Source organism: Penaeus vannamei, chromosome 34 (assembly GCF_042767895.1).
Source record: "Penaeus vannamei isolate JL-2024 chromosome 34, ASM4276789v1, whole genome shotgun sequence".
In the NCBI taxonomy this organism is placed as follows: domain Eukaryota; kingdom Metazoa; phylum Arthropoda; class Malacostraca; order Decapoda; family Penaeidae; genus Penaeus; species Penaeus vannamei.
Window position 1 is genome coordinate 8,191,354 of NC_091582.1, and position 12,500 is coordinate 8,203,853.

Genomic DNA, 12,500 nt, shown 5'->3' on the forward strand with positions numbered 1-12,500 from the left:
CTTGTAATCGTCTCTCTACAATATATAAACAACATGCTTGCAGTCTTGATATACTTTTTTTCGGTGCTTGTGATTCATGCTTTGGAGTTCCTACATAAGCCAGTTTCCTTGTTAACGTCCTTTGTGCAATAAGGGTCATTTTATGTGAGTTTAAGGCTCAAATCGTCACCCTTCTGGATAAGATTGTACCCAAGAATATGACGGTTGTTTGGTTGCTGCGTTTTGCTCCCCTTCTCCCTTCTCGCCTGTGTGTGTGTGTGTGTGTGTGTGTGTGTGTGTGTGTGTGTGTGTGTGTGTGTGTGTGTGTGTGTGTGTGTGTGTGTGTGTGTGTGTTTATATATCTATAAATCTATATAGCCATATATATATAAATATATATATTCACATATATACACACACAAATATACATACATATATACATATACATATATATACACATATATAAACATATACATATACATACATATACATACATATATATATATATATACAAATATATGTATACATATAAATATATATACATACATATATATACATACATAAATATATTGTTAATGTATATGTATAATATTTGTATATGTAAACACATATGTATTGATGTATAAAATTATAAATATAAAGGCATATGTACTCTCTATGTCATATTGTATGTTTATGTATATGTATAAATATATTTACATATATGTGTGTGTTTGTACTTGTTTTTGCATGTGTGCATACGTGTCTGTGCATGCGTACGTGCATATGTACGCACATATGCATAAAATGTCTGTGCTTGGATATGTGTGTATGTATTGGTGTGTGAATATGTGTGCGTATGCAGGTGTGCGTAAATGTATGTCCTTTCCATCCCGTGAAGGAAGGGCAAGAGGGGAGCCGAGGAAGCAATCCCAGCGGCAGTTCATCAGCAGACATACCAGGAAGCAACAGCAGCACTAAACGAGCACACAGGCCAGCAGGTCACGAGCAGGAGCAGGAGCAGGCAGCAGGGGGTGACAATGACAACCAACAACAGACCAGCAGTGAGGAGATATGAAGAGAGGATGACGAGAATGCGCCCCCCCCCCCAAAAAAAAAAAAAATAATAATAATAATAAAAAAAAAAAATAAAAAAAAAAATAATAAGGCATGATAAGACGCTATGTGGTATGAGGTGCAGCAGAGATAAGCAGACATCCGTTTCGCAACATGAGATAAAATGAGCCGGTCTCTATCGTGGGAGAAGCTGTCGATCCCGAAATTTATCTGTTTATTTACGTATTTTTTACTTGTTCTGTTGGACTTAAACGGTGTCTACGAATATTCGATTAAACGGGGAAATTATATATATATATATATATATATATATATATATATATATATATATATATATATATATATTCTTTTTTTCCTTTCTTTCTTTTTCTTTTTTTTCTTTTTTTCTTTCTTTTCTTTTTTTTTCTTTTTTTTTCTTTTTTGTTCTTTTTTTTTTAGTTGTGAAGTATGCAGGTAAACTTTTTAACTATTTATCTGATATATGTGATACATGTCATATACACTGTACAATCTACATTGTAATTTACATAGTTATTCATAGAACGAAATGCAAAACAATTGTCTTTATTCTACCAACCAAAAATTTAAAAAAAATCAAAACATACGAGCATGATCGTCATCTATCAAATGTAAAATAAGCTTATTTCGAATAATATTAAGAAATAGCTAGTAATGCAAGAGAGGTGAATGATAAGAAAAAACAAACTAAATACATATTCTTGATTTTTCTTTTTTTTTCTTTTTTTCATCTAGGCGAAGATGCATATCTGGTGATAATTAACGACAAATTGAAAGACAAGAATAATTAAATGACAATAAACAAGCTGATAACGACAACTGCTTGTTCAGCAACGTTATTCTCCAGGACTTCGATATATTCAACTAATCATAACCAATCCAATTTCCATCTCCGCCAAAACAAAATAGAAAGAAAAATAAGAATAGAAATAAAAGTCAAACACAGCCTCAAACACGTCACATAAACAGCGGAAATCAAGCCAAATAAGCAATGAAGGGTAAACAGAGGCAACAGACGATGCAGCATTTAGCACAAAGCCAAATATTAAGCATGCCTATTAAACAACATCTATTAGGGATATAAAACCAATGGATTCCATTAATCATGCACACGGGATTAAACAGTAATTGTAATTTACATCTAGAATAAACTGATAAACAGAACATGCATGGAATTGCGCTAAAATAATAAACTAAAAAAATATAACAATAATTATTTACGTAACTAAAAGACAGCAGAGCAAGGCAGTCAACTTACTTTTGTGTTTCGAGAGCCTGACTCTTTCCTTCATAACGTTCTCTGGTGCTACCTATCTCTCCTTTGCCTATCGTAGTTTTAATTCCCCTCCCTCTCTCTCTCTCTCTCTTTCTCTCTCGTTTTCGTTCTTTTTCTTTCACACACACACACACACAGACTTCACACACACATACACACACACGCACACACATACACATACACACACACACACACACACAGACACATACGCGCACACACACAAACACACACACACACACACACACACACACACACACACACATACACACACACACACAAACACACACAAACACACACACACACACACACACACACACACACACACACACACACACACACACACACACACACACACACACACACACACAAACACATGATTCACAATCCTTCTAGTCCCCTTCCCACCTCCCTGTCCCGTTCCCCTTCGCTCCGCCCTCTTCCTTTCAACCCAGCTGTTTTAACCTGACTCGGAGCGCAACACACGGGCGCCCCTTCTTACCTTGAACTCCTTGCAGAACGCTGTGTCTATGACTCTTCCTTACTGTCTTTTCTCTATCTATTTGCCTTACTCTTCCAGTTTGATTGGTCTTACTATTTCTTGTTATAGTTTGCCTATCCATCCATCTATCTACTAATCTATTCATCTATCTATATACATACCAATATATCTACATATCTATCTACTTACCTATCTATCAGTCTATCTACTTACCTATCTATCAATCTATTTACTTACCTATCTACTTACTTATCTATCAGTCTATCTACTTACCTATCTACTATCAATCTATCCACCAACCTCCCTACCTATACACGTCTCACTCCTCCTACTCTCCTTCTCTCTTTATCGTCCTTTTCCCCCTTTACCTTTCCTGTGTAGTTGAGGCCCTTTGGCACTCCGAGAGCCACGTCCTCCTGCCCGTCCCCAGTGAAGTCCCCAACGGCCACGGAGTATCCCAGGTACTGGTCGTCGTCGCTCGCAGGTCCCTCCCAGGTCATCTGGTAGTCGTTCCTGGTGCTGAGGCTCTGGGAGTGGATCTGACCTGGGGCGTGGAGGGGGAAACGAGGTCAGTTGCGGTCGTGGGATTTTTTTTTTAAGGGGGAATTCAAGGTGTATGAGTGACTCGATTTCTTTTTCGGAAATAAGATTGATGTTTATGTTTTTTTTTTCCTGGGGATGGAAGGGAGGGGGAGGGGGGGTCCATGCTCTACTTTTTGGTTATGCATTCAGAAATGAAAATAAAATGAAAGCTAAGCGAACCAAAAATATGTGGTTGCGCCTGTGAAAAAATTTAGAATTTGTTATTTGTTCAAATCTACGTAAATATCAAATATGTAATAAAAATGGGATTTTCTCAAAAAATTTCAAAGTTAACTACGAAAAAACTATCAATATACATTTTTAGTAAACACGACATTAATGTTTGGTTAAAGATGTCTCGTTAAAAAGACAGACTTTTGGAAGATATTAAAATGTTAATCATATTACTGAAAAAATACGAAATATACTTGTATAATTATCTTACACAATTAAAAACAAAAATGTAAATTTAGTGATCCGTTATTATATCATTCCACCAAAATTATTAAACAATTCACTCTCTCTCTATCATTATTGGATTAAACGCTCCTCTTCAATTGAGAAAATGCGAGAAAAGGTCAATCAAAGCTACATATTATTACGACCTAAGATTATAAAACCTTGCTGAGATCTCAAAATCTACAGCTTTACGTGTAATGTTAAAACCATGTTAATCATAAACCAGGATTTAACAGATTATGGATTAAATGTTCCCCTTCCTTCAGCCAGCGTCTGTCTGTAAACAATCTTATGTTGCCATGGAAACCTGAAAACAATTAATATGTTTTTTTTTCTATTCTTCAAAAGCAGAACAGCAGCGTACAGTGCAATTTCGCGGTGCATTTAAATTGAAAATAAAAAATATATCTAAAAGTCTAGGCAAAAAAGTATTTAAATCAAAATAATAAAGCTTAATCATTCAGAGAGGGATTATGATACAATAATATAGAAAACTACACTATAATAACATAGCTGCTGTAGTGCTCAAAAGAAATAAAGATAATAGGAGAGATAATAAAAAGGTCAAGACAATAAAGAAATTAACGAAGAACGTATGAACAGGTGAATAAAGAAAGAAACGAAGAGAAAAAACACAGACAAGTAAAGTAAAGATAGAAGAAAGTAAAAAGAGATATAATAGCGAAGGAATTTTTTTTCACAAAAGAAACGAAACAGAACGGAGTAAAAAGAAAGAGAAAAATCGAAGAAATAAGACAAAGAAAAAAAAGAAAAACAACAGAAAGAGAGGAAGAAAAAACAGAAATACATAAATGGAGGAGTTACCCCGATACAAAAGAGAGCGAGACCACCTTGGCGGAAAGAAAACGGAGCATTGAGGGTAGTTGCAATAGAGACTGTTATGATGATCATTAACGTCAGCCACATTGCACTGGGGAGGGGGAGGGGGGGAGGGAGGGGAAAAGGGAGAGGGCATGAGGGTAGGAAGGTCTGGAAGGGAGAGAGGGAGGGGGAGAAAGAGGGTTGGGTATTAAGGTAGGGGTAGAGGAGAAAAGGTGGGAAAGGGAGAGAGAGGGGGATATGAGGAAGAAAGAGGAGTAGGGGAAAGAAAATGGGGTTAGAGGAGCTGTATAAGGGAGGAAGAGGGTAAGAGGCAAAGGGAGAGAGAGACACATATCTCCGATGGAATGTAGGAAAGGGAGGGGGAAGCCTCGCAACAAATAAGGGGGTAGGATATTTTGAAAGAAACAGCTGTATCTCAAAGTGAATTGTGGTTCAGGGATGGGGATGTGGGGGAGGCAAATAGAAGGAGAAAAGAGAAGGGGTGAGGAAAATGGAAGGAAAAAAAGAGAGGGGGTGAGGAAAATGGAAGGGAAAGAAAGAGAGGGGAGAGGCAAATAGAGAGAGAAGAGATAGGGGAAAGGCAAATAAAGGGAGAAGAGAGAGGGGAGAGGAAAATGGGAGAAAAAGAGAGGGCTGAGGAAAATAAAAGGAGAAGGGAGAAAGGAGGAGGGAAATAGAGAGAGAAAAGAGTGGGACGAGGAAAAATAAGAAAAGAGAGGGATGAGGAAAAGAGAATAAAAAGAGGGGATGGGGAGTGCAAGTGGAGGGAGAAAGGAGAGAGAGAGAGAGAGAGAGAGAGAGAGAGAGAGAGAGAGAGAGAGAGAGAGAGAGAGAGAGAGAGAGAGAGAGAGAGAGAGAGAGAGAGAGAGAGAGAGGGAGGGGGGGGGGCATCTTGTAAGAAGTAGGGGGCAACAACTCGCTGCCCTGCATAAATTACACGCGGGGTAATTCCCTCAACAAGCGTGAAGGAGAGAGCGTTGGGCGAAATAAGGTTGGGGTACTGGGGGGGGGGTAGATTTGGGGTTGGGAGGGGGTGGGAGGCTTTTGGGGCTAGGGAGGGGGTGGGGGTCTTTGGGGTACTGGGGGGATGAGGGGGTAGATTTGGGGTTGTGAGGGAGTGGGGGGCTTTTGGGGCTAGGGGAGGGGGTGGGGGTCTTTGGGGTACTGGGGGGTGAGGGGGGTTGATTTGGGGTTGGGAGGGGGTGGGGGTGCTCTTGGGGTTAGGGAGGGGGTGGGCGGGCTTTTGGGGCTAGGGTAGGGATAAGGGGGGGTAGAGGGGGGAGTTTGGTATATCAAAGGAGTCTGATTATAGCATCTGTATTCCTGTAATTACTAACAATTCAAGTGTTTTTCACATGAATAAATCTGAAGGGATTTTCGGAAAGGCGTGTATAAAATAGAAGCAAAAAAAAATATATATATATATATAAAAGAGAATTTTAAATATTCTGATTAAAACATTCCGAATCCAACGAGCATAATAAACATCCTTGAAAAAAAGCAGTTAACAGAGAAATAAAAACATTTAATAACGTAACGAATTTTTAAAAAACCTCCAAGGGGTCAGAAGACAGACAGAAATACGGAAGAAAAAAAAGAAGAGAGAAAAGATTTACAAGATTTAAAAGAAAGTTTAATGTGCGTGTGGCGAAGGTGCTACAGACGTTAGAGAAAAAAATTATAATAATTAACATAGTGACCCTTGGATGACGTAGACGAGGCCGACCATTGTTACCTGACAGCTGAGTCGACCAGCATTGACCTGAAATAGTAAGGTTTTTGTGCTTTACACCATGCGAGGGTGACCTGGGATGGGGGGGTCAAGGAGTAGTGGGGAGAGGGGTCATGGAAGGGGGTGGGGGGGCACGCAGGAACACACACTGTTGGGATTAGAAAGAAGGGTTAAAATTGCATTTTCATGAGATTTTGGGAAATGCGATGTCATGACACTCGGAGGCGATGGTTTGCTGGCACCTCGGTAGTCATTAAGGAGTAGTAGACAGCATTCATCATCCACTTACATACACTTACACATGCATGGACGTTGCAATTTCCAATGGGTAAGGTGTTCTGGAAGCCTAATGTAAATCCCGTACCTTTCTTTCTCCCTTTCTGACTCTTTTTCATGATATAATTTTGTGTTTTTTAATCCCCTCCTTTTATTCAATTATGATTTTCGGTCCTTTACCTCCCCTCGCTTGTTCCTTCCCCTCTTATCCTGTCTTTTATTTACTTTAATTTCTCCTCTTCCTTCACTTCCTCTCTCTTTTTCTTTCCAATCCCTCCTCCTTTTATTTTTTATTTTCTTCCTGCCTCTTCTTTCCCTTCTTCTGCTCTTCTCTTATCATGTCTCCTTCCCTTTTCCTTCTTTCCCTCTCCCTCCTACCCTCTTCCCTTCCCTCTCCCTCTCTCCCTCCTTCCCTCGCCCTCACCCCTCTCCCACTCCCTTCCTCTCCCTCTCTCCCTCCTACCCTCTTCCCTTCCCTCTCACTCCCTCCCTCCCTCCCTCCGTCCCTCTCCCTCTCCCTCCTACCCTCTTCCCTTCCCTCTCCCTCCTACCCTCTTCCTTTCCCTCTCCCTCCTTCCTACTCCCTCCTACCCTCTCCCTCTCCCTCTCTCCCTCCCTCTCCCTCACCCCCTCCCGCCTTCTCCGCCAATTAAACAAACGCCCCACATCACGGGCAAAACCACAGCCGTAATAAACTGTCTACATTCTTCCCTGGAGTTTATGCCTTGTACGCACCTGCCCCCCCCGCTGTTACTGCTGAAGGCGCAAGTTGTAAGGACTACTGCTACGGGTTAGGGAAGAAGGGAGAGGGGGCAGAGGGGGCTTGCAGGAGTCCGGTGGGGGAAGTGGGGTCCAGAGGGGGCTTACAGAAGTCCGGTGGGGAGAGTGGGGTCCAGAGGGGGCTTAGAGAGAAGTCCGGTTTGGAGAGTGGGGTCCAGAGGGGGCTTAGAGAGAAGTCCGGTAGGGGAAGTGGGGTCCAGAGGGGGCTTAGAGAAGTCCGGTGGGAAGAGTGGGGTCCAGAGGGGGCTTACAGAAGTCCGAGTGAGAAGGTGGGGTCCAGAGGGGGCTTACAGAAGTCCGGTGGGGAGAGTGGGGTCCAGAGGGGGCTTAGAGAAGTCCGGTGGGGAGAGTGGGGTTCAGAGGGGGCTTAGAGAAGTCCGGTGAGGGGAAGTGGGGTCCAGAGGGGGCTTAGAGAAGTCCGGTGGGGGTTCAGAGGGGGCTTAGAGAAGTCCGGTGGGGGGAAGTGGGGTCCAGAGGGGGCTTAGAGAAGTCCGAGTGAGAAGGTGGGGTCCAGAGGGGGCTTACAGAAGTCCGGTGGGGAGAGTGGGGTCCAGAGGGGGCTTAGAGAAGTCCGGTGGGGAGAGTGGGGTTCAGAGGGGGCTTAGAGAAGTCCGGTGAGGGGAAGTGGGGTCCAGAGGGGCTTAGAGAAGTCCGGTGGGGGTTCAGAGGGGGCTTAGAGAAGTCCGGTGGGGGGAAGTGGGGTCCAGAGGGGGCTTAGAGAAGTCCGAGTGAGAAGGTGGGGTCCAGAGGGGCTTAGAGAAGTCCGGTGGGGGGAAGTGGGGTCCAGAGGGGGCTTAGAGAAGTTCGGTGGGGGGAAGTGGGGTCCAGAGGGGGCTTACAGAAGTCCGGTGGGGGAGAGTGGGGTCCAGAGGGGGCTTAGAGAAGTCCGAGTGAGAAGGTGGGGTCCAGAGGGGGCTTACAGAAGTCCGGTGGGGAGAGTGGGGTTCAGAGGGGGCTTAGAGAAGTCCGGTGGGGAGAGTGGGGTTCAGAGGGGGCTTAGAGAAGTCCGGTGGGGAGAGTGGGGTCCAGAGGGGGCTTAGAGAAGTCCGGTGGGGAGAGTGGGGTTCAGAGGGGGCTTAGAGAAGTCCGGTGGGGGGAAGTGGGGTCCAGAGGGGGCTTAGAGAAGTCCGGTGGGGGAGTGGGGTCCAGAGGGGGCTTACAGAAGTCCGAGTGAGAAGGTGGGGTCCAGAGGGGGCTTACAGAAGTCCGGTGGGGGGAAGTGGGGTCCAGAGGGGGCTTAGAGAAGTCCGGTGGGGGGAAGTGGGGTCCAGAGGGGGCTTACAGAAGTCCGGTGGGGAGAGTGGGGTTCAGAGGGGGCTTAGAGAAGTCCGAGTGAGAAGGTGGGGTCCAGAGGGGGCTTACAGAAGTCCGGTGGGGAGAGTGGGGTCCAGAGGGGGCTTACAGAAGTCCGGTGGGGAGAGTGGGGTCCAGAGGGGGCTTAGAGAAGTCCGGTGGGGGGAAGTGGGGTCCAGAGGGGATCTCAGACGTCCGGCAAGGAGGGTGGGAGTACAGAGGAGAGTACAGAGGTCCGAATGAGACGGGGAAGGGCAGAGGGAGATTACAGCAGTAAGGTAGAGAAGGCGGGGAAGTACAGAAGCCCGAGTGAGAAGGTGGGGAGGTACAGAGGGGGTTTCAAACGTCCGGTAAGGAAGGTGGGAGTACAGAGGTCCGAATGAGGGAGTGGTGTGGGGGGGGGGGGGGGGTATACACAGGGAGGTTACAGCAGTCCAAATGATAAGGTGGAGGGTACATGGAGAGTTACAGAAGGCTTGACCGAGAGAGCGGGGGTTACAAAGAGGGTTGCAGAAGCCCAGCTGAGAGGGGAGAGGTAGAGGGGGGGGGGGAGAAAGGGTAATACAGCGGACACGAAGAACAAAGACCAGGTACAGGGAGGAAGTTAAAGGGAGGGATTTCAGAGGATAAAAGACAAGGAGAAAGTTGAGAAGCAACTACATACAACATGGTAACAGAAATTAGAATACAGAGAATGGAATAAAGAAGGAGCGAGCGGAGATAAAGGGGTAGATTTTTTTTAATGATATTTTTTTTTCTTTTTTGAGTGCTAAGATTTACAAGGTTTGGATTGGATGATTCGATACGATTGGAGAGCTATAAGACAATGGGTGATTTTTTTTTTTTTTTCTTTTTTTTTTGCTTAATGCTTTGGTATTTCTTCATACGCTGGTTTTACTTTTTTCTTTAGCTTTCTCTCTTGTCGACTTTCTGTCCACCTTCTCATTTTCTCCTTATCATCTTCGTAATACTATCACATCCCTTCCTGCTTTTTCCGTCTTACCTTTTATTTTCTTACTATATTTTCCCCCTTCTCCTTCACCTCCTCTCACTTATTTTCTTTTCCCTTTTCTATTTACCTTATTGTTCTGCTCTGTTGTTTTCTATTTTCTCTATTTTCTTTTTATCTTTTCTATTTCTTATTTTCGTTTTTTTTCTATTCTAACTTCTATTCTTTTGAGGAAGGGCGAAGGAGAGAGAAAGGAGGAGGAGAAAAGGAGGGGATAAGAAGAGGGGTGGGAGGAGAAGATAGGGGGAGGGAGAGGACACAGGAAGGGGAGGTGGAGGGGAGGGGGTGAGTAAAAGGAAAGAGGAGAGGGAAGGAGAGAGGAAGGGAAAAGAAGGAGAGGGGGAGATGAGAAGAAGGAAAGGAGGGTGAGAAGAATGAGAGGGGTGTGTGAGGAGGAGGAGAGGGAGATGAGAAGGAGGAGAGAGGTAGGGAAAAGAAGGAGAAGGGGTGTGAGGAGGAGGAGAGGGAAGTGAGAAAAAGGAGAGAGGGGGTGAGAGGGAGGAAAGGGGGTGTGAGGAGGAGGAGAGGGGGGCGGGGTGAGGAGAGAGGAAGGGAAAAGAAGGAGAAGGGGTGTGAGGAGTAGGAGAAGGGAATGAGAAGGAGAGGGGGTGAGGAGGAGGAAGAGGAGGAGGAGGAGGAGAGGGAGATGAGAAGAATGAGAGGGGGATGTGAGGGAGATGAGAAAAAAAGAAAGGGGAATCAGAAGAAGGAGAAGGGGGTGAGAAGGAGGAGAGGGGGGTGTGAGGAGGAGGAGAGGGGTGTGTGAGGAGGAGGAGAGGGGGGGGGTGAGGAGGAGGAGAGGGGGGTGGGGGTGAGGCGGCACACAGCACAGCCAGGGTCTCGAGATCGCCGCGGGGAAACTGCACGTATTAGGCCCATAAACATCACTTCATGCCACCTACGTACTCCGCCTTTTCCATTTTTTGTCAGCTATTATTTTCTTAATATTCTTCTCTTCTCTCTATTCTCTTTCTTTTCTCTTCCTCTCCTTTCAATTCTCTTCATCTCCTTTCATTTCTCTATTCTTTCTTTTCTTCTCCTTTCTGTTTCTGTTCTTTCTCTTCCTCTCCTTTCTATTCTCTATCTTTCCTCTCCTTTTTCACATTCGTTTTCTTTTTCTTTCTTTTCTATTCCTCTCTTGGTCCCATTACTTCTTTTTTTCTTATTATTCCCTATTCTTGTTTTCGATTTTTCTCGCCTTTTCTTTCTCAGCCTCTTTATCTTACTGTTTCCTCTGTTTGCTTTTCCTTCTTATTCTATCCATGTACCCCATTTTCTCTCTCTTCATTCTCCTTTTAATACTTTCCCATTTCTTCCTTTCTCCTCCCACCCTCTTACCCCACCCATCTCTCACCCTCTTATTCTCTTCCTAACATTTCCTTCCAGATTTCCCCCCTCTCCTTCCTCCTTTTATTTCGACTCTCTTTACCCCTCTCTCCATTCTTCTCTTATTTTTTCTCCTTTACCTATCTTTATCGCACATCTCCTCTTCCCCCCTTCCTCTTCGATGTCTTCCTGTCTCCCGTTCGCCCTCAGCTCCGCTACCGCCATACGCATCAGCTGGCAGTGACGTCACGTTTCGCAGTCACGCTTTTCACACTCACGGGGCACGCGAAGGGAGGAAGGAGCAGGAAAAGGAGGGGGGGGGAGAAGAAGGAGGAAGAGGAGGAGGAGGAAGAGGAGGAAGGGGAAGGAGGAATGAGGGAGGAGGAGAAGAAGAAGAAAATGGAGGAGGAGGAGGAGGAGGAGGAGGAGGAGGAGGAGGAGGAGGAGGAGGAGGAGGAGGAGGAGGAGGAGGAGGAGGGAGGAGGGAGGAGGGGAGGGGGAGGGGGAGGAGGAGAAGGAGAAGGAGTAGGAAGAGGAGAAGGAGGAGGAGGGAGGAGGAGGAGGAAGAGGGGAGGGGGAGGAGGAAGAGGAGGAGGGGGTGGAGAAGGAGGAGGACAGGGGTGGAGGAGTAGGGAGTAGGAGGAAAAGGAGGAGGAGGAAGAAGAGGAGGAGGGGGAGGAAACGGAGGAGGAGAGAGAGGTGGAAGAGTAGGAGTAGGAGGAAAAGGAGGAGGAGGAGAAGGAAGAGGAGCAGGAGGATAAGGAAGAGAAGGAGGAAGGGGGAAGAGGAAAAAGAGGAGGAGGAGGGGAGAAGAGAGGAGGAGAAGGAGGAGAAGAAGGAGGACGAGGGGGAAAAAGAGAAGAAGGAAGAGGAAGATGAGGATATAATGGGGAAGGAGGAGGAGCTGAGAAAAGGGGAAGAAGAGGAAGAAAAAGAAGTGTAGTTTTCTCCCACATTAATAACTTCAGACGTCATATAGCGTGGCAAAAACAAGGGGAAGGTAGATGAAAATAAAGAGGATAGGGCGAGAGAGAGAGAGAGAGAGAGAGAGAGAGAGAGAGAGAGAGAGGAGAGAGAGAGAGAGAGAGAGAGAGAGAGAGAGAGAGAGAGAGAGAGAGAGAGAAAGAGAGAGAGAGAGAGAAAGTAGAGAGAGAGAGAAAGTAGAGAGAGAGAGAAAGTAGAGAGAGAGAGAAAGGAGAAAGGGGAGAGAGAGGGAGAGAGAGAGAGATCCTTCTTCGACATTTTTATTTGCGTGTGCCTTCAATTCCTGTAGTTCTGTAGAAGGATTCCAGGCTTTTCTTTGCTAAAATGTTTTAAGCAAAGACGTCTTGCCTTTATAAGAGACTCACTAACCTTTGGCGCGCAAAAATTC

General features: G+C 45.1%; 1 protein-coding gene across 4 annotated transcripts in view; it reads right to left on the bottom strand.

Annotated features, from left to right (window-relative positions):
• LOC113800203 (integrin alpha-PS2) overlaps positions 1 to 12,500 on the bottom strand; it is a 373,572-nt gene that overhangs the window by 46,969 nt on the left and 314,103 nt on the right. For 3 of the 4 annotated variants that reach the window (XR_011398111.1, XM_070113528.1, XM_070113526.1), the window contains exons 7-8: positions 6,448 to 6,474; positions 3,197 to 3,372 (exon numbers count right to left, since the gene is read on the bottom strand). Coding sequence is in view for 3 of the 4 variants with exons in the window: in XM_070113528.1 (XP_069969629.1) it covers positions 3,197 to 3,372; positions 6,448 to 6,474 (203 nt within the window). In the remaining variant the exon portion in view is untranslated. The remainder of the gene's footprint in view (positions 1 to 3,196; positions 3,373 to 6,447; positions 6,475 to 12,500) is intronic. The other variant, XM_070113527.1, reaches the window with a different exon arrangement.